The sequence below is a fragment of the Phallusia mammillata genome, chromosome 5 (genome assembly GCF_965637545.1).
Source record: "Phallusia mammillata chromosome 5, kaPhaMamm4.hap1.1, whole genome shotgun sequence".
NCBI lineage: Eukaryota > Metazoa > Chordata > Ascidiacea > Phlebobranchia > Ascidiidae > Phallusia > Phallusia mammillata.
Window position 1 is genome coordinate 3778017 of NC_137256.1, and position 20719 is coordinate 3798735.

The following is a 20719-nucleotide window of genomic DNA, read 5'->3' on the forward strand; positions in this document are numbered from 1 at the left end:
TGCAGTTCAAAAAAGTGCACGCCATAGATTCCTTGAGAATTTCGGACAGTAGCAACTTTCACGGTTGCAAACCAAACTGTACATTTAATAAAACTTATAATTATTTTAATTAAGGTTTGGTTCTGGCCACTGTTGATTTTCGGCTACAATGGCAAATAGATATGAATGCCATTTGTCCGCTGACCTTCTCGAAAAAGCTGTAAACGAGTTAAACGAGCCAAGAGACAACGTGGAACGTTTGAAAGCCATCGATGAATTACGGGAGGCTTTTAAGATCCAATATCCAGAAACTAAACTCGAACGCGAAGACGACGGGTTCTTATTGCGATTTCTTCGAGCAAAGAAGTTTAATCAAGGCAAGGCCATCAACACCCTCTTTAACTATTTGACGCTGCGACCGGCATGGACGGAAGTTTACGAACGTATACAGAATCCAGTCCTCATAAGCGATGCTCTAAACTCTGGTGCCATAGTTCCACTATCTGGCAAAGCTAAGGATGGATCAACAGCAGTAGTGGGTCGTCCTGGTCTGGGTGAAACAAACCTATTTCTTGACCTCATTGCTGATATAGTGCTAACTATTGAAGTCTTGCTCGAGCGGGAAGATGTACAGATCTGTGGCATCACTGTGATCCAAGACATGGCTTATTTAAGTATGGATATGGTAAAACAAACTAACCCAATAATGCAGAAGAAGTTTCTTTCCATCGTGCAAGATTCCATGCCAGTAAGAGTGAAAGGCCTTAACGCCACCAACGAGCCAAAGGTTTTTGATATTCTTTATTCGATTGTGTATCCACTGATGAAAGAAAAAATGAGGAAGAGGTTTCGGTTGCATGGAACGGATTTCTCGACCCTTTACACACTAATTGATCGGGATGTTCTTCCACCTATGTTTGCAGGAAACGGTCCCGAAATTGACGCTGAGGGCTGGAAAAACACGATACTTGGCGAGCAAACACAGCTTTAGGGATTCAACAGATGGAAACACGTCTACCTTTATAAGTTTATAGTTTGAATTTTGCTGAAGTTCGGGCAAAAATGTTATTATGTGCATATGTTTTTTTTAAAATTCTATCGTAAGTGTGGTTTCAAAATGCCATGATTAAACTAAACTTGTAAATTAAAAGCGTATTTGAATCCAGTTTGAGAACCGCTGCTGTATGCCTAACCTAACATTCATGTGGTAATACGTTACATAGTAAAAAATATAACGTTTGTTAACTGCAGTCAGACATTACAAACGTCAACGAATATTCGTGGAAAAGGCGCATGTTGTATTACACGAATTGAACTTTGACCCGGCTGTTTGGTTTGGAATCGCACAGGTAAGTGCCAAATTCCCATCATTGCAAAACAATTTGTCCGAATTTGTACAGACTTTTAAATGTTTAAAATAAACCATTTCGTTTAGGCTCTTTGTGGCGATTTTGGTAAAAGCTTGAACTGTTGCATAACCGTTATTGTCTAGCTCAGTGTGGTCCAACTTTATTTTGTTGCGGGCCATTCAAAATCGTTAACTTACTACGCGGGCCAAGGTTAAATTTTAGGTAGGAATAACTTTTTTTTCTGAGTCAAACTCTAGGGTAACTATACACCTTTTTTATCTATAGATAAGTTTATTTTTTATAGTTGTATACTAAGTAGGAGCTGTCAAAAACATTCTGTTTCCACTCTAGCGCAAAAATGCCCCTGAAACTGAACAGTTTATAGAAGCAGAAACCTTTTATTACACATAACAATGCCTTGTCATGCGTCACAGTATTCCGTGTGTGTTAATCCTCACATTTTAAAATCATTATATTATTGAAAACAAAACTTATAGTTGTCATTAAACTGTTGGACTTTCGCAGGCCAATAAAATTATCTAGCGGGCCACAATTGGAAAACGGGCCTGCAGTTGGACCACGCTGGTCTAGCTAACCTGAACCGACGTCTATATCCAAGTTAATGTTTGACTGACAAGCATATTTAATGAGTGTTTGACATATTTCCACCTTTACAGCATCAAGCACCACGGTTCACTGTAGTGTCTAGTGTGGTGAAGTTAATATCTCTGACGAAATATGTCGATTTTAAAATTACAAAATATTAAAAGGGTTGCGGAAAATCAGTTTGATAACTTAAATTAAACTGTACATAAAATGTCACTTCAGTAAAGCACTTATAACTATTGTGTTCTTCTGTACGTCGCCAGGGAATGGTGTTATTAATAACAGAAGACTAGAAAAAGGTGTGTATTTGATGAAGTGCTGGGTACTTTAGGGTTCAAAATTAAAATAGAATCACCCAACTCGTTGCTTGGTGGATGAAGAAGATAAGTAACCTTACGTCTGTTGATTTAAGTTCGTAATTCGTCCTTAAGATTTTGATATATAACTTATACATTTCGCTTAAACAGCAGTCTTATTCAAATATATTTTTGTGCCAATGTAATGTTAAGTTTGTTTGTGTGTTTATGTCATTTACTTTTGTACAGAACTTGTAAGTTAGGAAAACATTTTTATTGATGTCATGGCCACCAGATATGAATGCAAACTGTCCGCTGATCTTCTGGAAAAAGCGGTAAACGAGTTAAATGAGCCAAGAGACAACGCGAACCGTTTAAAAGCAATCGATGAATTACGGGATGCTTTTAAGGTCCAATATCCAGAAACAAAACTCCAACGCGAAGACGACGCGTTTCTTTTACGATTTCTTCGGGCAAAGAAGTTCAACCAAGCCAAGGCCTTGAAAACCTTGTTTAACTACGTCACATTAAGACCTGCATGGACGGAAGTTTACGAACGTATTCAAAATCCAGTCCTCATAAGCGACGCTCTAAACTCTGGGACGGTAGTACCAATATCTGGCAAAGCTAAGGACGGATCGACAGTCGTTGTGGGTCGTCCTGGTCTGGGTGAAACAAACCTATTTCTTGACCTCATCGCTGATATAGTGTTAACAACCGATATTATGCTGGAACGGGAAGATGTACAGATCTGTGGCATGACTGTGATCCAAGACTTGGCCTACTTAAGTATGGAGATGGTAAAACAGACAAATATGTCACAGCAAAAAAAGTTTAACGAAATTATGCAAGACTCCATGCCAGTAAGGGTAAAAAGCTTGAATTGTACTAACGAACCAAAGATATTTGATATTCTCTATGCCATCGCGTATCCTTTGATGAAAGAAAAAATGAGGAAGAGGTTTCGGTTGCACGGACAGGATTTCTCGACTCTTTACACGCTGGTTGATCGAGATGTTCTTCCACCTATGTTTGCAGGAAACGGTCCCGAAATTGACGCTGAGGGCTGGAAAAACACGATACTTGGCGAGCAAACTCAGCTTTAAATGTGACACATTTACTGCAAACATGGTCGTGTGTATATAACACGTTTCACATTGATATTTGTTTGAAATTGAACGCCCCCAATTAGAAGGAACGTGTGACACGACTCTGACAAGAGTTTACGACGCAACGCAACCTCCAATAGCGCTCATGATTGACATACAAGAAGTTACAAAACTAGAATGTTAGTAAAACATTCAAATGTCAATGTGACTGTCATTATTGTTACTGTGCAGTCAACCGTAAAATTTTTGGACAAAGCTGGGTTATGTTTTGGGTAGAACTACTAACACTGGAATTCGGCTGACGCCCGGTCTGGGAATTTCTGGTAGATGGCGCAAAGGAGCATGGGCGTTTATGGTGCCGACTCAGCAATTTGGGTTTATGGTAAGAATGATTGGTGAGTCAGCACCATAAACGCCAATGCTCTGCTGCGCCACCTAACAAACCGGACGTCAGCCGAGATTCCAGTGTTAGTAGTTCTACCTATGTTTTGGACAAAGCCTGTGACGGTTATCATTTAACATCATTTTATTCAATTGGTTATTTCAGTGTTAAGACAAGCAAAACAAAACACTAACAGAGTGGCTTAGTTAGCTGCTATTTGCGTCACAAAACTTCTTAATTACGTCACCAACGTTATTAAATCATGAACTAAAATGCTGCTTCGTTTGCTGTTAAAAAATCATGCTGCATCGAGGTGTCCTGAATTTCTTTGTACTTTGGCATATTGTCATGTCATTGTAACGTTTCTCTTCTGCAAATCTGTTTGTTTTGGTGCCTTACGTAACGCAATATTTGCCATAGCATTTCAGCAAATTAGCGTCATGTATCTGTAAACCGTTATGTGTGTAAACACGTGCTTGTAAACAAACCTGAACACAGTGCAATCAGCCCGTGTGTGGCAGATTCTCCACATTCAGTTTAGAAAAAAAGGCGTAAAACATGTGGTTTCAATGTGCCATGATTGACCTAAACATGTAAATTAAAAGCGTTTGTGTAAAATAAAACACGTTCCGTTGCGCGTTGTCTAACTTTCATTTGTTAATAATTAGCATAGTTTAAAAAATAAAGCTCGTTTACCGCAATCAGCCATTACAAACTTCAATAAATATTCGTAGGAAAGGCGTATGTTGCAATACACGAATTGAACTATGACCCGGCTGCTTTGGTGCAGTTAGTTGGGTTGGAATCGCAAAGGCAAATGCCAATTTCCCATTGCAAAACATATTTTTGTCAATTTGTTCGATTTTGTACAGACTTTCAAATGTCTAAAATAAACCATCCCGTTTTGGCTTTTGTGGTGCCTTTTGGAAAAGTTTAAACCGTTGCATAACCTTTATTGCTAGCTAACCTGAATCGAGTTTTGTAACCAAGTTAATGTTTTACTGGTAAGCATATTTATTTAGTGTTTGACCTTTTTCCACCTTATGGATATCAAGTGCCATTGTTAACTGCTGTAACGTGGTGAAGTTAATATCTCTGATATGTCGATTTAAAATGGCAAAAGTTAAAGGTTGCAGAAAATCACTTTGATTACTGAAATTTAACTGCATGTAAAATGAATTTGTAGTGAAGCACTTAAAAGTAGTGATGTACCGAATCGGCGAAATTTTGATTCGGCCGAAACCGAATATTCGGCAGTTTTGCCGAATAAATTCGGCCGAATCAACCGAATCTTTTATGACGTCACGCGAAGTCGCATTCAACGCGTTTGACATGAAAACATAAGTTTATGTACCACGCAATTAGAGCAGAATTGTTGTGTTTCGTACTTATTTTAGTTCTGTGGGTTTTAACATTGCTTCAAGCATGATTGCCAACCTGCCACCCAGTCGGAAATTTTTGTGCGGGCCTTAGTCGAAATACCTTCGAGTTTAGTATGGCCCATTACTTGCTGATCGGAGTTACCCCATAGATTTATCACTGGCGGGAGACAGGAAAGGTAACATCGGGCCCATGTTAGATTATCGCTGATTCCCCTAGGTAGGGCCTTATATATGGGCCTAACGTGGAAGTAGCCTGGCCAAACGTATCCCTGCTTTACACCAAATGCAAAATACCCGCTACAATTATTTATTGTCATTGTACTTACGCGCACTTAGGCAGGGTAACAGTGGGCAAACAGAGTAAGTAGGGGAACGAATATAATAAACAAACGAACAGTTTAAACGGCAGGTTGGGGCAAAAGTCGTTTAGGCAGTGTTTTGCCAGATGCAACCTTTGCCCCAAACCTGGATTTTATTCCATGTCATCGCAGTCTTTCACATGGTATGGTGTCCGTACTGGTGTTGCTGTCACTCTCATTTGTTGAATTTTCAATTTCTTTTTTCTTCTCTCCTCGTGCCTCCCATTCCAATCCCCAACACCAGCCAGAGAAACTTTCATTTCACTTTCGATTTTGTCAATTGTTGCATCCTTGTAAGATGTGAACTGCAATACTCTTAAGAAAAAAAATTATGGTTGGATGAATGAACCCAACTACGCGTACAGTACAAATATTACAAAGCGAAATGACATTTTTAGTCATTGCACTTAAGTTCGCATTTATTGTAGTAATTCACGTTTTGGAGTCATGAAACACACACATATATATACAAAATGACTCACCAATAATCAACACGACAATAAACGGCTTTTCTAATAAAACCGACGCAGCACCTTGCTCCACGGAAGTCAGCAACGAAAAGGACTAAATCACGCTGCGTTATCACACAAAACTGGTAGTCGATTATTACGTCACACAACGCAATAGATTACAACACAAGTTGTACTCAGGAAATGCGGGAATCAATAGAAATCGGCAATTACTGGCAAATAAGATGTAACATATACAGAGTAAGTTGGAAAAATGTAAATATAGTATTGCTAGCAGTTAACGTGGCCTACATCTAGAAGACTTTTACATATGTCATTATACATTCCACAAACCTGCTGCATTATGGCTTGTTTCATGAAGCAATGTATTCCACAAACTTCAATTCATACCTAGAGTCTAAACAAATACAAGTATTTTATGCACTAACGGACTTCAAACAACTTAAATCCACCTAAACACGCGCCATCCGCCAAATCCTAAATCGTTGTAGCGAAATCAAGTTTGTGCATTGTATGTTTCAACAACGAAAAAAATGTGTACAGCGAGTGTAAAAAAAGCTCTATTGATAATTTATATGCCCACGCGTTTTATGTAGGGTATTAGTTATGTAGGCTAAATACAAATTTAAACTTATTTAAACAGTAAATTTGATGTAAAGTCATTGATTTGGCAATAACACAAGATTCCGAAAATACCATCGGCACTTCCACGATTTACCCATGGGTTATCGCAGATAATCATAGAAACAGTTTTCCACAAGATCAACAAAGTTTGCAATAACATGAATTAAAATATTGTTTGCTTGTTAAAACATCGTCTCCACAACCTCAAATAAGAAAAATGTGTAAGAACACTTATCTGAGTTAATCTAAGCTAAACCACTGCTAATTCGAACAGTGCCCCAAATCCCTAGTTTGGCCCGGGGATAACTCCGAGATATTTTCTGACTGGGCAATGAATTACGGATTTTTCGTCTGGAGTGGTAAAAACGATAATGTGGTAAAACATATGACAATTAACGCGATTTTCGTTGGTACAAAGCAGAAAAGTCATGTTTAACGCTATAAATGTGTGTTCGTAAAAGATTCGGTTTCGGCCGAATCGCAACAAAATATTCGGCCGAAACCGAATCTTGAAAAAACGTCCGATTCGGCCGAATAAATTCGGCAAACCGAATATTTGGTACATCTCTACTTAAAAGTATTGTGTAGTTTAGTACGTTGCCAGGGAATGAGAAACTCTGTGCATACGATGTAGTGTTGAGCACTTAAGGCGGAAACAAAAACTATAACAGAGCATAGGTTTGCGTGTGATTATGATAACAATAATTATAAGTTTACAAATCTGTTTCATTTTTAACGCAAGTCGTTATCACGTTAATATAAAACTATTTATGAGTTCTTTTGTTATTGTACCGCAATCTGTAAACAGAACTTGTAAGTTAGGAAAACATTTTTATTGATGTCATGGCCACGAGATATGAATGCAAACTGCCAGATGATCTACTGGATAAAGCGGTAAACGAGTTAAATGAGCCAAGAGACAACGTGGAACGTTTAAAAGCCATCGACGAATTACGGGATGCTTTTAAGGTCCAATATCCAGAAACAAAACTCCAACGCGAAGACGACGCGTTTCTTTTACGATTTCTTCGGGCAAAGAAGTTCAACCAAGCCAAGGCCTTGAAAACCTTGTTTAACTACGTCACATTAAGACCTGCATGGACGGAACTTTACGAACGTGTTCAAAATCCAGTCCTCATAAGCGACGCTCTAAACTCTGGGACGGTAGTACCAATATCTGGCAAAGCTAAGGACGGATCGACAGTCGTTGTGGGTCGTCCTGGTCTGGGTGAAACAAACCTATTTCTTGACCTCATCGCTGATATAGTGTTAACAACCGATATTCTGTTAGAACGAGAAGATGTACAGATCTGTGGAATCACTGTGATCCAAGACATGGCCTACTTAAGTATGGAAATGGTAAAACAGACAAATATGTCACAGCAAAAAAAGTTTAACGAAATTATGCAAGACTCCATGCCGGTGAGGGTAAAAAGCATGAACTCTACTAACGAACCAAAGATATTTGATATTCTCTATGCAGTCGCGTATCCATTGATGAAAGAAAAAATGAGGAAGAGGTTTCGGTTGCATGGACAGGATTTCTCGACTCTTTACACGCTGGTTGATCGAGATGTTCTTCCACCTATGTTTGCAGGAAACGGCCCCGAAATTGACGCTGAGGGCTGGAAAAACACAATACTTGGCGAGCAAACACAACTTTAAATGTAAAAATGGTCATGTGTATAACACGTTTCATAGTGATATGTATTTAAAACTAAACGTCCTCTATTAAAAGGAACGTATGACACGACTCTGACAAGAATTTACGACACAACGCAACCTCCAATAGCGCTCATGATAATCATACAATAAACTACAAGACTAGAATGTTGTTGTTGCTGTGCACTTAACCGCAAAATTTGGGGTTATGTTTAGAAAAAAACCTGTAACATTTTATCGTTTAACATCATTTTATTCCATTTCGTTGTTTGCTGGTTCGTTTGCTGTTAAAAAATCATGCTGCATCGAGGTGTCCTGAATTTCTTTGTACTTTGGAATATTGTCATGTAATTTCTCTGCTGCAAATCTATTTGTTCTGCTGCCTTACGTAACGCAATATTTTCCATAGCATTTCAGCAACTCATCGTCATGTATCTGTTAACCGTTATGTGTGTAAACACGTGCTTGTAAACAACAAGAATACAGTGCAATCAACGCGTGTGTGGCAGAGTTGCAAGCGGGCCCGAAATCTGAGCCCGAACCCGGCCCGAACCCGAAAGTATAAGCCCGAAGCCCGGCCCGGACCCGAAACGTTTTTGCGAAGCCCGTTTAGGCCCGAAATTTTGATTGACAGGCCTATCCACGAAAGCCTCGCAACAAAGGATGAGAAAAAAAGACAACAAACACAATGAACAATAGTAGACAATGGGGTAAACAATACGTTTTAAAGCAAGGTGGGCATTAGGTCAAAGCCAGAGAATAGTTACTAAAAAATGGCGGAAACGGAACGTAAAGTCAGGCCCGTTTTAGGCCCGTTTTCTCATAAATACCTAAGCCCGAACCCGGCCCGAACCCGGCCCGAACCCGAACCCGGCCCGTAAAGCCCGGCCCGACTTGCAACTCTGGTGTGTGGCACATTCTCCCCATTCAGTTGAGAAAAAAAGGAATGAAAAACTTCCTGGCCTGGGGCGTTGCGTCGCAGTAGCACCTGAGATTGCAGCCATATGTTGGCACTGTAGCCGACGAACAAAATAATTATGTGAAGGTGAATGCAACTATTTAGACGGAATATAAATTATAATGTTTTTAGCTAAATATGAGAAAAACATAAACGATTTACAAACTGAGACTTACCCAGTCAAACATTTATTATTGTATGCTACAAGGTTTTACCAGTATATGTTAGCAGTTGTTACTGACCTTAAGACCTTAAGAGTTCAAGTTGTACAAGTAATCATGGCTGGACGCTACAAATTTACGCTGTCAGCTGAACTACTGGAAAAGGCAACTAATGAGTTAAGTGAACCAAAGTCAGATTCACAAAGGTTGAAAGCCATTGATTCGTTTTTGAAGGCTTTCGAAGAGAAGTACCCACTTATTGGTCTCCCGAGAAATGATGATAATTTTCTATTACGTTTCCTTCGTGCAAGGAAGTTTAACCAAAAAAAGGCGATCAGTGTTTTGCACAAATATCTGACGCAGCCGGCTGATTGGCCTGAAATGTTTGACAAGATTTGGAACCCAGTTTTAATGGACGACGCTCTGGAGTCAGGGGCTGTTGTACCTCTAGCATCGAAAGCCAAAGATGGGTCGACTGTTATTATTGTGCGTCCAGGACTTGGCGAAAAAAATCTTTTTCTAGATCTTTTTGCGGACTTGTTTTTAACAATTGAAACATTACTTGACGAAGAGGAGGTGCAAATCAACGGCGTGACTGTAATACAAGACATGGCATATTTAAGTATGGATATGGTCAAGCAAGTGAACCCTTTGATGGCAAAAAGATTTTTAAACACACTTCAAGAATGCACACCAGTACGAATCTGCAGCATGAACGTCACTAATCAGTTTCGAATTTTCGACGTGTTTTTCTCCATTATTCAACCTTTCATGAACGACAAAACAAAGTCACGGTTTAAACTTCACGGTACGGACTTCAGTAAGCTGTACGAGATTGTAGATAGGTCTGGCCTTCCACCAATGTTTGCTGGTGAAGGCCCCGAACTTGAACCAGTCGACTGGAAAACAAAGTTAACAGGCGAAGCCACAGAGCTGTAAACAGCGCCTTTGATTTAATGAAGTTTCCAACTAACCGTGCTCCTATAATTTGCCTTATTGGATATTTTATTTTAAATGTTTTTTTTATAAGCGACCACACTTTACGAACAAAGTCCAGTTGATTATAGTAAGTTATAGCTTAAATTCAGCAAAGAACGCATTTTAAAAATTATATTTGTGGCTTTGCAGTTTTGTAATCTGAGGTGAAATATTAGGTTGCAATTACAAGATGTACAGACGTATATTTTTGGACTTATTTGAACTAAACGGAATTGCGCTGAGTTTGTATGACCTGGTACCAAATGTGGTTTACTGCTGGCTTGTGTATTCAAGTCTATAGAGGCTATTCAACTTTAAGTGTGTTTGAAAAGCTTTTGAACCTCAAGTTGGAATTCGGAAAAAGCAGCACCCTGCTGTGTTGTTATTCAAAGTTGATAAAACCGTACATAAAATGCTTTCGGTACATGCCTACCGAGGTCGAAAACAAAAGCAGTAGTTTGTAGCGGCCTCTCTCACTTCCGTTATCGTGTGCCTTCATACTACAGCGAACCGGACAGATTGCCTTCTTTCTCTGACTCTCGTCTTATGCGTCGTATTCGCTCATTGTGTTATGCTACCTCGAATAAACACCTCGCTACAAGTTTGCCTAATTGTCTATGAGACATAATGGATTGATCAGGATTTACATTCGGAGGCCAACGCCATGAAAAATAGAGGACAAAGGAGTATCCTCGAAACGCAGAACTATAAAGATCAAAAACGAAACAATACTCTGACCGATGCTGAAAGGATAAAAAGAACCCGTTACTACAGCTGACATAACGAACGCACGTCAAAAAGCATATTCTGATCACTAAACACATTGCAGTTTCTAAGCTTGAGATTGCATAAACCAGCGGTTCCCAAACTTTTCTAAAAACTTTGACTGGTGGACCCTTTGCAATTATTTTGATATTTCGCGGCCCTATAAAAATCAAAGAATGCTATAGGAAAAATGCAAAACCATTGTTTCTTCTAGTACAGTAGTGCAGTCACGATTCTTTTTAATGTAACAACTTTCTAACTTAGTGGTTTTCAAACTTTTTCGTTGTTTTTTCGAAACGGTCACTTTGCCATTATATCGAGGACTCGCGGACCTTAAGCCTGAAGGTGTATTTTAGCAATACGAAAGTTGATTTACAGAATTTTAGCGTATTAGGTATGCAAAATTACACATAACAACGATCCAAACACGGTTTGTGACATCACAGACAAGACAGAAAACATTACGATAGTGCGCAAACAATTGCATTCTTGGTAGTTGTCATGCAATAAAGGCTATCTATTGTGTAGTAATGGAGGCAGTGGATCTCTAATTGTACTTTGATTTAAACCTATTCAGTGACACAAATTGACGCCAAATAAGACTATAGAGGCACGTCAACCCTTTCGCGGACCCCGCAAAATTGCTTCACGGACCCCAAAAGGTCCGCGGACCCCAGTTTGGGAACCGCTGGTATAAACAGAAAAGGCGAAACTTGTGAAAATCTAAAGTAGCCTAGTATTAATTATTTCACACTCAATTGAAAAATTCCGCTTATCAGATGTTGTTTCAATGTAACGTGCTATATAATGAAGTCTTCCTTGAAATAATACAGTTAATTGTGCTCTTGATCACTAAACGTATTGCAACAATACAACAGTATGATTTGTTTGCTTTTTGTGTCTTTAGTTTTGTGATACAAAATAGACTGTTACCTCATTTTGCCCAATACAACAACGTAATTTTGAATTGTTTTATCGTGTTACACTGTTGGGTAAGTCTTACCACTGTTACCAGGTGTCTGTTAAGTTAAGTTACTGAAGGTACCTAATCATAGGCTCATTGAATATAAACCAACCGCGGAATTCGTATATTCGACGTGACCAGGCATTTTTTTAAATTTCATACCGGCCTGTTCTCAATTTGAATTCGCTGTGCCTATTTGGGGCAATGCGGTTCTCTAAAAGAAACATAAAAAATTGTTGGCGAACGACTGTTTAACTCATTCGAACCGTATGTTGGCACCTCGTTGTCTATTGTCTACCGGTGGTATAATCCAAGAATTAAAGTATCATTGTTGCAAAATACACAAAGCAAGATGCATGCCTTGTAAGGTATTAACTGAACAGTGTAGGCTGAAGATTTGGAAAGGGATTAGATTAGACAAAAAGGTGAAGGAAAAGTTTTTCGGTCAGGTATCTTTCTAAATATTGTAAATATACAACATAGAGCGCGAAATTCCCATGTATTTAATTATTAGTACTTCGTTTCTGTTATTTTATTGAGTGCAGTTGTAGGATTTTTATGTGAAGATAAAAATGTGACAAAAACTGACCACTTTTACATTTTGTAAAAAGTTTAAATCCTTGCCCAGTTTAAAATTATTTTTAAACTGTGAATAACTTAAAAGGTAGTGTTCGATATGTCGCGCATACCCTAATATGATTATGAAAGGAAAACAAACGAATAATGGAAAAGGGTATTTCCCGAAGGTGTAACAGTATTCCCTTTTGATGATTGAAAACTGTTGTCCTTAACCCTTGTATTTTGAAACAACTGCTAACTAATGCATTTCTGCAGAAATCAAGTCGCAGTAATCAAAAGCTTAAAGTAACCATGGGAAGCAAGGTGAAACTGGCTGTGTGCACTTTGAATCAATGGGTGTTAGATTTTGAAGGAAATTTGGAAAGACAGATCAAAGCATTCAAACAAGCATACGAAAAAGGTGCTACCTACTGTTTGATACCAGAACTTTCTATACCAGGATACACATGTGAAGATCATTTCTGTGAGGGTGACACAGAATTACACTCATGGGAAGTATGTTTTTTAATGTTTATTACCATTTATATCAAATAACTAACAATCATCTAAGGTCCTAGAAAAACTTCTGCTAATGGAAGAAAGCAAACACATGATTTGTGATGTTGGGATGTCCATTATACACAGAGGATCTAGATACAACTGCAGAGTTATATATCTGTACCAAAGAATTTTACTCATAAGGCCTAAAATGGCATGTGCGAATGAGGTAAGTTACTTTTGGTTTGTGTGTGTTGTTTTCTCAATTTGAGTTGTATGTTCTGTGCACCAGGGAAATTACAGAGAACTTCGTTGGTTTGTGCCATGGCAAAAGAAAAAGACTGTTGAACAATGTCTGCTTCCCAAATCCATTCAGAATATTACGGGTAAATTTTGGCATGATTTAACAGAAACTATACTGCATTAGATAGTTTGTTTGGCTCAAAAAAATCACACTTGTGTAAATAAAAGATCTGTAAGAGAATAATGTCATTACTACCTTCTGGCTTACATTTATTACCAGTGACCACAAAGTTTGTTGTGATAGTTTTCATTTCAGGGCTTCCCAGTTTTTTTTAAATTTGTTTAATTAAGTGTTATTACTGTAAAGTGTTACTAACTTGGTTAAAGAAATATGTATATAGCTCAATTTGTGTGGCAGGTCAACATACTGTTCCCTTTGGAGATGGAGTAATTGAAACTCAAGACACCTGTGTAGGAAGTGAAGTATGTGAGGAGATGTGGTCCGCTGATTGTACCAATGTGCACCAGTCTTTGAATGGTGTTGAAATTATTACCAATGCAAGTGGAAGTCACTTTAATTTGCGAAAGCTTCATGTGAGGTAAAGGTTTTCATAAATGTTTTTATGGTTTTATACCTTTCATGTTGAGGCATCAATACTCCAGGTTAAAAAGCTATATATGTGATCTCAGGCATCTTCAGTTTTACTCCCAAGTTCCAGAATTATCTGTATTACAAAAGTGCAGTCATAAGACAGATTACCTTTTGCAATATTGATCTAATTTACAATTATCTATCATTTTATATAACATAGTTGCAACATTAACGAAATCTATTTGTTTTAGAGCTGATATCATAAAAGTAGCTACAGCAAGACTTGGTGGGGCTTATTTGTTGGCAAACATGGTTGGATGTGATAGTGGTCGCATTTTCTACGATGGTTGTTCAATGATTGCTGTGAATGGTGAAGTAGTAGCTCAGGGTTTGCAGTTCACCTTGGAAGAAGTGGAAGTTACAATTGCCACAGTTGATTTGGAAGATATTCGCAAATACAGGTTAGTTCTCACATAACATGTTTGTTTAATATTACATGTTATGGCTATGGTGGAAATTATGGTTCATTTCTGTGTTTTATTCTTGTGCATGATATGTTGTGAATACATGCATGAATTGAGAAAATCTGTCCAATTTTGGAAGTCTGTCCTATTGTCTATAAATAGTTGATGTTGCTGTGCATAATATATTTTAAATTTCACTTTGCTAAATACTAACTATTTGATCCCTTACAGAGCTGCAATTTCATCCCGAAGTCTCCAAGGTGCAATAGAGACTGAATATCCTCGCATCAGGGTCCAAGAGTTTGCTATGTCACCCAGTGGTGTATTGCCTCAGTTTAAGCTTGGATGTTCATCACCTTTATGTGTGGATTACAAAACCCCTGAGGAAGAGATTGAACTTTCCACTGCTTGTTGGTTGTGGGATTACTTGCGCAGAAGTGGGCAATCCGGGTTCTTTTTACCGCTCAGTGGAGGAGTGGATAGTTCATCTGTGGCATGCATTGTGTTTGGAATGTGTAACATGGTAAGTACAATAAAATTATGCTTCCTATTCATTTGTCCAGAGGCTCTCAGCTAGGGGTAATTTGTCATGCCTTTGGGATAACATAACCTAGCATAAAAAAATTAAAAAGCTTTTTTTTGTTTGGTACAAATTGCGTTCACGGGTCACATAAGCACCCTGACAACAGACAGTTTCAGCAGGTCGCACACTGGACCTAGATGAAACAAAAACTTTACATTATCTGGACAGTTCCAGGAACACTCTCATAGACTTTCATATGTATCAAAGTAAAACTGTTTTACCCCTGTGATGTTTTGTTTTTTAGTTAACGCAAACTTTTTTCCGTAGGTTTGCAAGGCAGGAAAAGATGGAAACCAGACAGTTTTAAACGATATCCGGCGTCTTGTTAATGACGAATCGTACGCTGTCACTTCACCGGAAAAGCTGTGCAACGAAATATTTACAACATGCTACATGGCCAGTAAAAACTCATCAGGTAATTATTAGGCGCAATTAAGATATAATTGTTGCTGCATTATGTTTCTATCGATACATTCTCTTTACATTAGGTTGCAGTATGGTAAAGCGTCCACGTTTAAGCCTCGATTCCAGTCAAAAAAACGTTTCAATTTTAGTGTTACGCACGGCAGGTTTTTTTAAGGTTTGGTTTGGGTGACCGCTAAGTGGTTTTAAGAGACCGTTTCGGTCCCCCAAAACACCTTAAAAAAACACTGACGCACGGTATTTGTTTTTATATGCAGTTGCCACCAAACAGCGTGCTTCCTCCCTTGCCAAACGAATCGGTTCAAACCACTTGGAGTTGTGCATTGATACAGTGGTTTCGGCCTTACTCACGGTGTTTACTGCTGTAACTGGTTTTATTCCAAAGTTTAAGGCACACGGGGGATCCAATCGCGAAAACCTCGCTTTACAAAACGTCCAGGCAAGAATCAGGTAAAGCAATAAGTTTTTGCCGAGCCGAAAAGCATATCTATATGCGCACTTTTGGTACAACTAACACCGCATAAATTATCATATTTTATCAGAGTTTTGCACAAAGGGTTTTCTATCTCATTTTTTGTTGTTGGAAAGGCACGTTTGTCTGGTTTGTTTTTACCTGTGTATCATAGTACGCCTATTGAAGAAGCAATACAGAATCAAGTCGCCCTCCTTAGCATTTACCCATGCAACAAGGAATCGACTAAAAATGCTGTAGGATTCGAATCCACTTCAGACGCAATATAAGTGTTCCGTAATCGCTGGTCTGCATGAACGTTAATTTTTCACCCTAGCTGATGTTCTATATTTGCTAATAAACTTAAATGTGATTAAATATTTTGCCTACGTTGACAGAAACAATGGTTTCATCTTGCAAATAAAACTATTTTTGTAGGATGGTGTTGGCATACGTCTTTGCACAACTTCTGCAGTGGGTTCGGGGGAAACCAGGAGGTTTGCTTGTTCTTGGTTCTTCTAATGTCGACGAAAGCTTACGTGGATATTACACAAAGTTTGTGTTCTTTTCAGTTTCAGTTTATCTAAGTTGGCACTGTTGGAAAAACTTGTAACACTGTTTGTTATAGGTCTGTAGCTTCTACTACGACCTGCGTTGTATTTCAATGCGAGTTACACATTTGCATTCACTTTTGTTCGTGGCTTGTTCCTCAAATCAGTGGCAAGCACTATATATGCTGTTTCAAATGCTTGTGACGTGTTTATGTGTAGTTTTCTGAATGAATAAGACGGGAAAGTGTAGAATCCTTTTCGTGCAGATACGACTGTTCGAGTGCTGACATAAACCCCATTGGCGGAATAAGCAAAACCGACTTGAAATCTTTCATTCTGCACTTTACTGAAAAGTACAGCGTACATTCATTAAAAGAGATTGTCGAGGCCCCACCTACCGCTGAACTGGAACCACTCAACGAAGGTAAATTTTTGTCACTGTTTGAATTTGTTTCCATTCCTCAATCAGATTACACAATGGGCAACTTCACTTTGCTTAGTTTAGATATTTTTTTACATGGCATAGTCAGAGTCGACGCATCTCTGTTTTTTGTTTTTAACTTACAGTAAACATTGGTCAATCCGGACCCGTTTGACCGAATAATTGTCCCGATTTGGCAAAGATCCGGTTTATCCAAAGTAGATTAGTTAAAGCTTTACCACATTACACATCATTTGTACCTCAACTTATGACCGTATTAGGCGAAGATCCGGATTAACCGAATCCAGTTTAACCGATGTTACTGTTGCTTTGTTTCAGCAAAATCACTTTTTTATTAGCAGACTGTATGATAATAGCAAACATTTATCAAAACATACAGGTCGAAATCAAGGCGACAGAATTTTAAGCTTGTGTGTATTTTGTAACGAAATTCTGTTAAAGGCGAAATCGCGCAAACCGATGAACATGATATGGGCATGACGTACCAAGAACTGTCGGTGTTTGGCAAGTTGCGAAAAGTGTCCTTGTGTGGACCCTATGCCATGTATATGAAGCTGGTGCATTTGTGGAAAGCAACGTGTTCTCCTAGTAAAGTGAGTACAGTAGTTCGATTTTACCTTATCAAGCATGTTTTCCCTCATTCTGCTGGATGCAAATTTTGTACATTGGCTTCTTATGCCTATACTTTACTTGGACATTTAAATTGGTTAAATATTGGTTTATTAGATTACCACGGGAAGACTGATCGATGCAAAGTTCGGCAAACTTTTTTAACGCTGTGTCCGAAATTACCGGTTATTTCAAAATAATAATGACTTGGCGTGCTAAAATTGTTGTGTGAACAGGTGGCTAGTTGTGTCGGCTAATTTTTTTTAAAAAGCAGGCAGAATTGCGCATGTAGGTTGTGTTTTGAAACTTACATCATAAGAAACTGGAAACCAGAAATGTATTTGTTTGACGTGCCTTTAAATCACTCTGCATGCCAACATTGGCAGGGGTTGCCGACTCCTGGATTATGATAAAAGACTTCAAATTAGGGCGTCGACGAGCTTTTCAAAATGTTTAATTATCAGGTTGCTGAAAAAGTGAAGCACTTTTTCTACTCCTACTCCATAAATCGCCACAAGATGACAACTCTAACACCAGCAATGCATGCTGAGAGTTACGGCCCGGATGACAACAGACACGATTTAAGACCTTTTCTCTACAACAAGAAGTGGACCTGGCAATTTAGGTACAGTGTTGTTACACCATGTTTCTCAAACTTTTTAAGCATGCAGCGCATTATAAAAATAAATTTTCGTTTACGCGGCACACTTTGCAGGCCAACAACGCAAAATTTTTTGAAAGAAAGTTAATTAGCTACTTTATTGTGGTGGGTGAGATTTTTCCGGGAAAATAAGAAATAATAAACTTTTTCCGGGAAAATAAGAAATAATAAGCATTTTAACGTTGCAATATTTCCTCACATTTGCCTATTTCATACTTACAAATCTCTCATAGCGCACAGTTTGAGAATGATTTGTAAATGTTAAATGAATGATTTGTGAATGACTTTGGGTGGGAAGAAACCATGCGTTTAATTTGAAGCTGTGTGCGATATATTTTGTTTTAAAATATTTCCAGAACGCCCGCATGCTGTAATGTTAGGTATTATATTAAATCATAGCATGATTAACCTTATGTGAAGGATGTACTAAAAAGTTTTAATTGATGTTAGGGTTGCAATATATCATAAACATATAAAACTACTGTTTACAACTCTCTAAGATGACATAGTTCTTAATTACAGTAAAAAAAACTGTTTTTTTAGAAAAATTGATGAGCATGCCTCACAACTGGAAGAACTGGATTAAAGTGTAGCGGGACATTGACGAGTATGATGCGTTTAACGGGAGTTTCAGCAAACCACTTGGTTTTCAGCTAATTCATTTGTCTAAAAATGTGCCATTTAAAACAAAAACAAATACAATATTTTCACTTTATGGTACTGAACCTCAACATTTGGTAGACCTATAATGTTTGCTAAATTCCGATAAATGGCATAAAGAGCACAGCTATTTCATCTTTAGGAACTAAATTAAACGCTAGGAGCTTGGGTGAGTTTTTATTATAAAAAGAACATTAAACTAACCATTTTTAGGTTAGTTTTAATGTTCTTTTTATAATAAAAACTCACCCAAACCCAAATTGTCTTAACCGTTAGCATTTTCACACAATTTTGCTTTCGTATATTCTATTATGTTCTTTGCTCTCTATCGGAGGTTACCGAACTTTTGTGATTTCATTTCCACGTTAGTAACTCCACTTCAAGTCTGCACCGTTTCAATAGTACTTAGGTGATGCCTGAAATATTTTGATCATATTTATTTTTCAAACCCTTTGTGTTGCAAAGTAAACTTACCTTACACCTTATTTTGCTTAATGCAACAACGTGTGTTTTTATTCTTTTATTGTGTGTGAATAATCCCATCAGGTATACTTTTAGGTCACTGTAGTTTTCGTACATTTGGTCTTTTTTCTTCAAAAAACAAAGTCTCGTGACTTTAGTGCAGCTTGTTTTTTTGCTTGGAAGGTTTATTTCTTGCACTTCAAAAAATATAAATTAGCAAGAGCGGACTTCTGGTCTAATCGTAACACTAAAAAAACGTTTTTACGATTTATATGCTTTTCTGGAATGTGTAAGGCTGTAGGTTATACCACTACTCAACTTTCCCCTTCCCCTCCCACCTAATACCCAAAGAATCCGTAATGCAGGCCTATATTAGAAATAGGCATGACGCATTTTGGAGTTCTCCTGCGAAAATAAAACAAATTAACCACACAAATGACTGTTATCCCTGGACTGGACAATTTAATGTAGAACCAGAGAATACAAGTCGTACGCAGTCTTAGCCAGCTCTGGGCATTGAACTTTGTAATGTTTCCGCGCATACTTTAGTAAGCGTCAGTACGAATTGAAAATGGCGTATGGTACTTCACATGCTGTGCTGTGTTGGACTGTTCACTTTTGACTCAGAATGTGCGGTTTTGATTCAAAAAGTCAAGTCGTAATAGCTATGATTGGTCGTTTCAGAGTTGGTTAGGGGAATCTGTTAGAATACAGGCAATTTTTAGGCGGATATAGTATCCAGCAACGTTTATGCGGGTAGATCTTGCTCTCGGGCTTCGTAATTGCTCACATCTGATCATAGAATTCTATGATCTGATTATAAAAACACAGTCAAAGCATAGTATATGACTTTTCACTTCGCGGATCCTAGTCAAATAAGAAAAATGAATATAAAAATCATGTTTTCTGTATGCAAAAAAAACGACGAAGTTATGCGAAAATCTGATAGTGAAAACCCAATTTTACAATTTCATGCTCTGTTGCCTCACAATATTGGTAGAACTACTGACACTGAGCTTCAGCTTTGGCCCGGTCTGAGAACTTCTGGTAGGTGGCGCAAAAGAGCATAGGCGTTTATGGTGCTGTTACAGCAATTTGGGTTTATGGCAAGAATAATTGCTGAGTCAGCACCATAAACGCCTATGTTCTACCAGAAGTTCTCAGACCGGGCCAAAGCTGAAGCTCAGTGTTAGTAGCTCTACCCACAATATTGGTCTGCTTGATTTGTCATGGGGAACCACCCACCACGCTTAGGTAATTTGCTTGCCTTGCAAATTCCCAGGTGGGAAATCTTGGAGGGTCGTAAAAGACCAATATCGACCGGAGACAAGGCATAAAAATAGTTTAAGGTTTACAGTTTCTGTTAATGCATTGTTTTACAATATATTTACACATTCAAAACTGCCTGACATTGAAAGTAGTCCACCCGGTTTGCTATTTTCGAGTTAAGTCATATGTGTTCATCCACCAAATGCAAT

General features: G+C 38.2%; 5 protein-coding genes and 1 long non-coding RNA gene across 6 annotated transcripts; 5 read left to right on the forward strand and 1 right to left on the reverse strand.

Annotated features, from left to right (window-relative positions):
- Nucleotides 1–138: 138 nt before the first annotated feature.
- Nucleotides 139–970, forward strand: LOC145228885 (alpha-tocopherol transfer protein-like). Its single transcript, XM_080094099.1, has one exon. The coding sequence runs from the start codon at nt 149–151 to the stop codon at nt 968–970; it is 822 nt and encodes a 273-aa protein (XP_079950225.1). The 5' UTR covers nt 139–148.
- Nucleotides 971–2460: 1490 nt separating this feature from the next.
- On the forward strand, nt 2461–4748 carry LOC145228884 (alpha-tocopherol transfer protein-like). Its single transcript, XM_080094098.1, has one exon. It carries the CDS (start codon nt 2515–2517, stop codon nt 3334–3336), a length of 822 nt encoding a protein of 273 aa, XP_079950224.1. The 5' UTR covers nt 2461–2514; the 3' UTR covers nt 3337–4748.
- Nucleotides 4749–5394: 646 nt separating this feature from the next.
- Nucleotides 5395–6259, reverse strand: LOC145228901 (uncharacterized). The gene is made up of 2 exons (XR_013860318.1): nt 5945–6259; nt 5395–5777 (listed from the first exon to the last, which is right to left on the reverse strand). It is a non-coding gene; the product is annotated as an uncharacterized LOC145228901 (long non-coding RNA).
- Nucleotides 6260–7399: 1140 nt separating this feature from the next.
- Nucleotides 7400–8221, forward strand: LOC145228104 (alpha-tocopherol transfer protein-like). Its single transcript, XM_080093092.1, has one exon. The coding sequence runs from the start codon at nt 7400–7402 to the stop codon at nt 8219–8221; it is 822 nt and encodes a 273-aa protein (XP_079949218.1).
- A 1045-nt stretch (nt 8222–9266) lies between these two features.
- On the forward strand, nt 9267–10916 carry LOC145228880 (alpha-tocopherol transfer protein-like). Its single transcript, XM_080094091.1, has one exon. The coding sequence runs from the start codon at nt 9299–9301 to the stop codon at nt 10274–10276; it is 978 nt and encodes a 325-aa protein (XP_079950217.1). The 5' UTR covers nt 9267–9298; the 3' UTR covers nt 10277–10916.
- Nucleotides 10917–12813: 1897 nt separating this feature from the next.
- LOC145228867 (glutamine-dependent NAD(+) synthetase-like) lies at nt 12814–19398 on the forward strand. The gene is made up of 13 exons (XM_080094077.1): nt 12814–13118; nt 13174–13329; nt 13393–13486; nt 13762–13942; nt 14187–14396; nt 14631–14922; nt 15250–15397; nt 15663–15855; nt 16295–16411; nt 16674–16831; nt 17291–17442; nt 17923–18083; nt 18663–19398. The coding sequence occupies exons 1-13, from the start codon at nt 12915–12917 to the stop codon at nt 18703–18705; spliced, it is 2109 nt and encodes a 702-aa protein (XP_079950203.1). The 5' UTR covers nt 12814–12914; the 3' UTR covers nt 18706–19398.
- The last annotated feature ends 1321 nt before the right edge of the window (nt 19399–20719 follow it).

What these genes read in the sequence shown, in the direction of transcription:
- LOC145228885 (XM_080094099.1), top strand. Translation starts at nt 149, where the DNA reads ATGGCAAATAGATATGAATGCCATTTGTCCGCTGACCTTCTCGAAAAA.
- LOC145228884 (XM_080094098.1), top strand. Translation starts at nt 2,515, where the DNA reads ATGGCCACCAGATATGAATGCAAACTGTCCGCTGATCTTCTGGAAAAA.
- LOC145228104 (XM_080093092.1), top strand. Translation starts at nt 7,400, where the DNA reads ATGGCCACGAGATATGAATGCAAACTGCCAGATGATCTACTGGATAAA.
- LOC145228880 (XM_080094091.1), top strand. Translation starts at nt 9,299, where the DNA reads ATGTTTTTAGCTAAATATGAGAAAAACATAAACGATTTACAAACTGAG.
- LOC145228867 (XM_080094077.1), top strand. Translation starts at nt 12,915, where the DNA reads ATGGGAAGCAAGGTGAAACTGGCTGTGTGCACTTTGAATCAATGGGTG. An exon ending in AAATGGCATGTGCGAATGAG is followed by an intron (nt 13,330 to 13,392) that starts GTAAGTTACTTT and finishes TCTGTGCACCAG; the next exon opens with GGAAATTACAGAGAACTTCG. An exon ending in GGCCAGTAAAAACTCATCAG is followed by an intron (nt 15,398 to 15,662) that starts GTAATTATTAGG and finishes TTTTATATGCAG; the next exon opens with TTGCCACCAAACAGCGTGCT.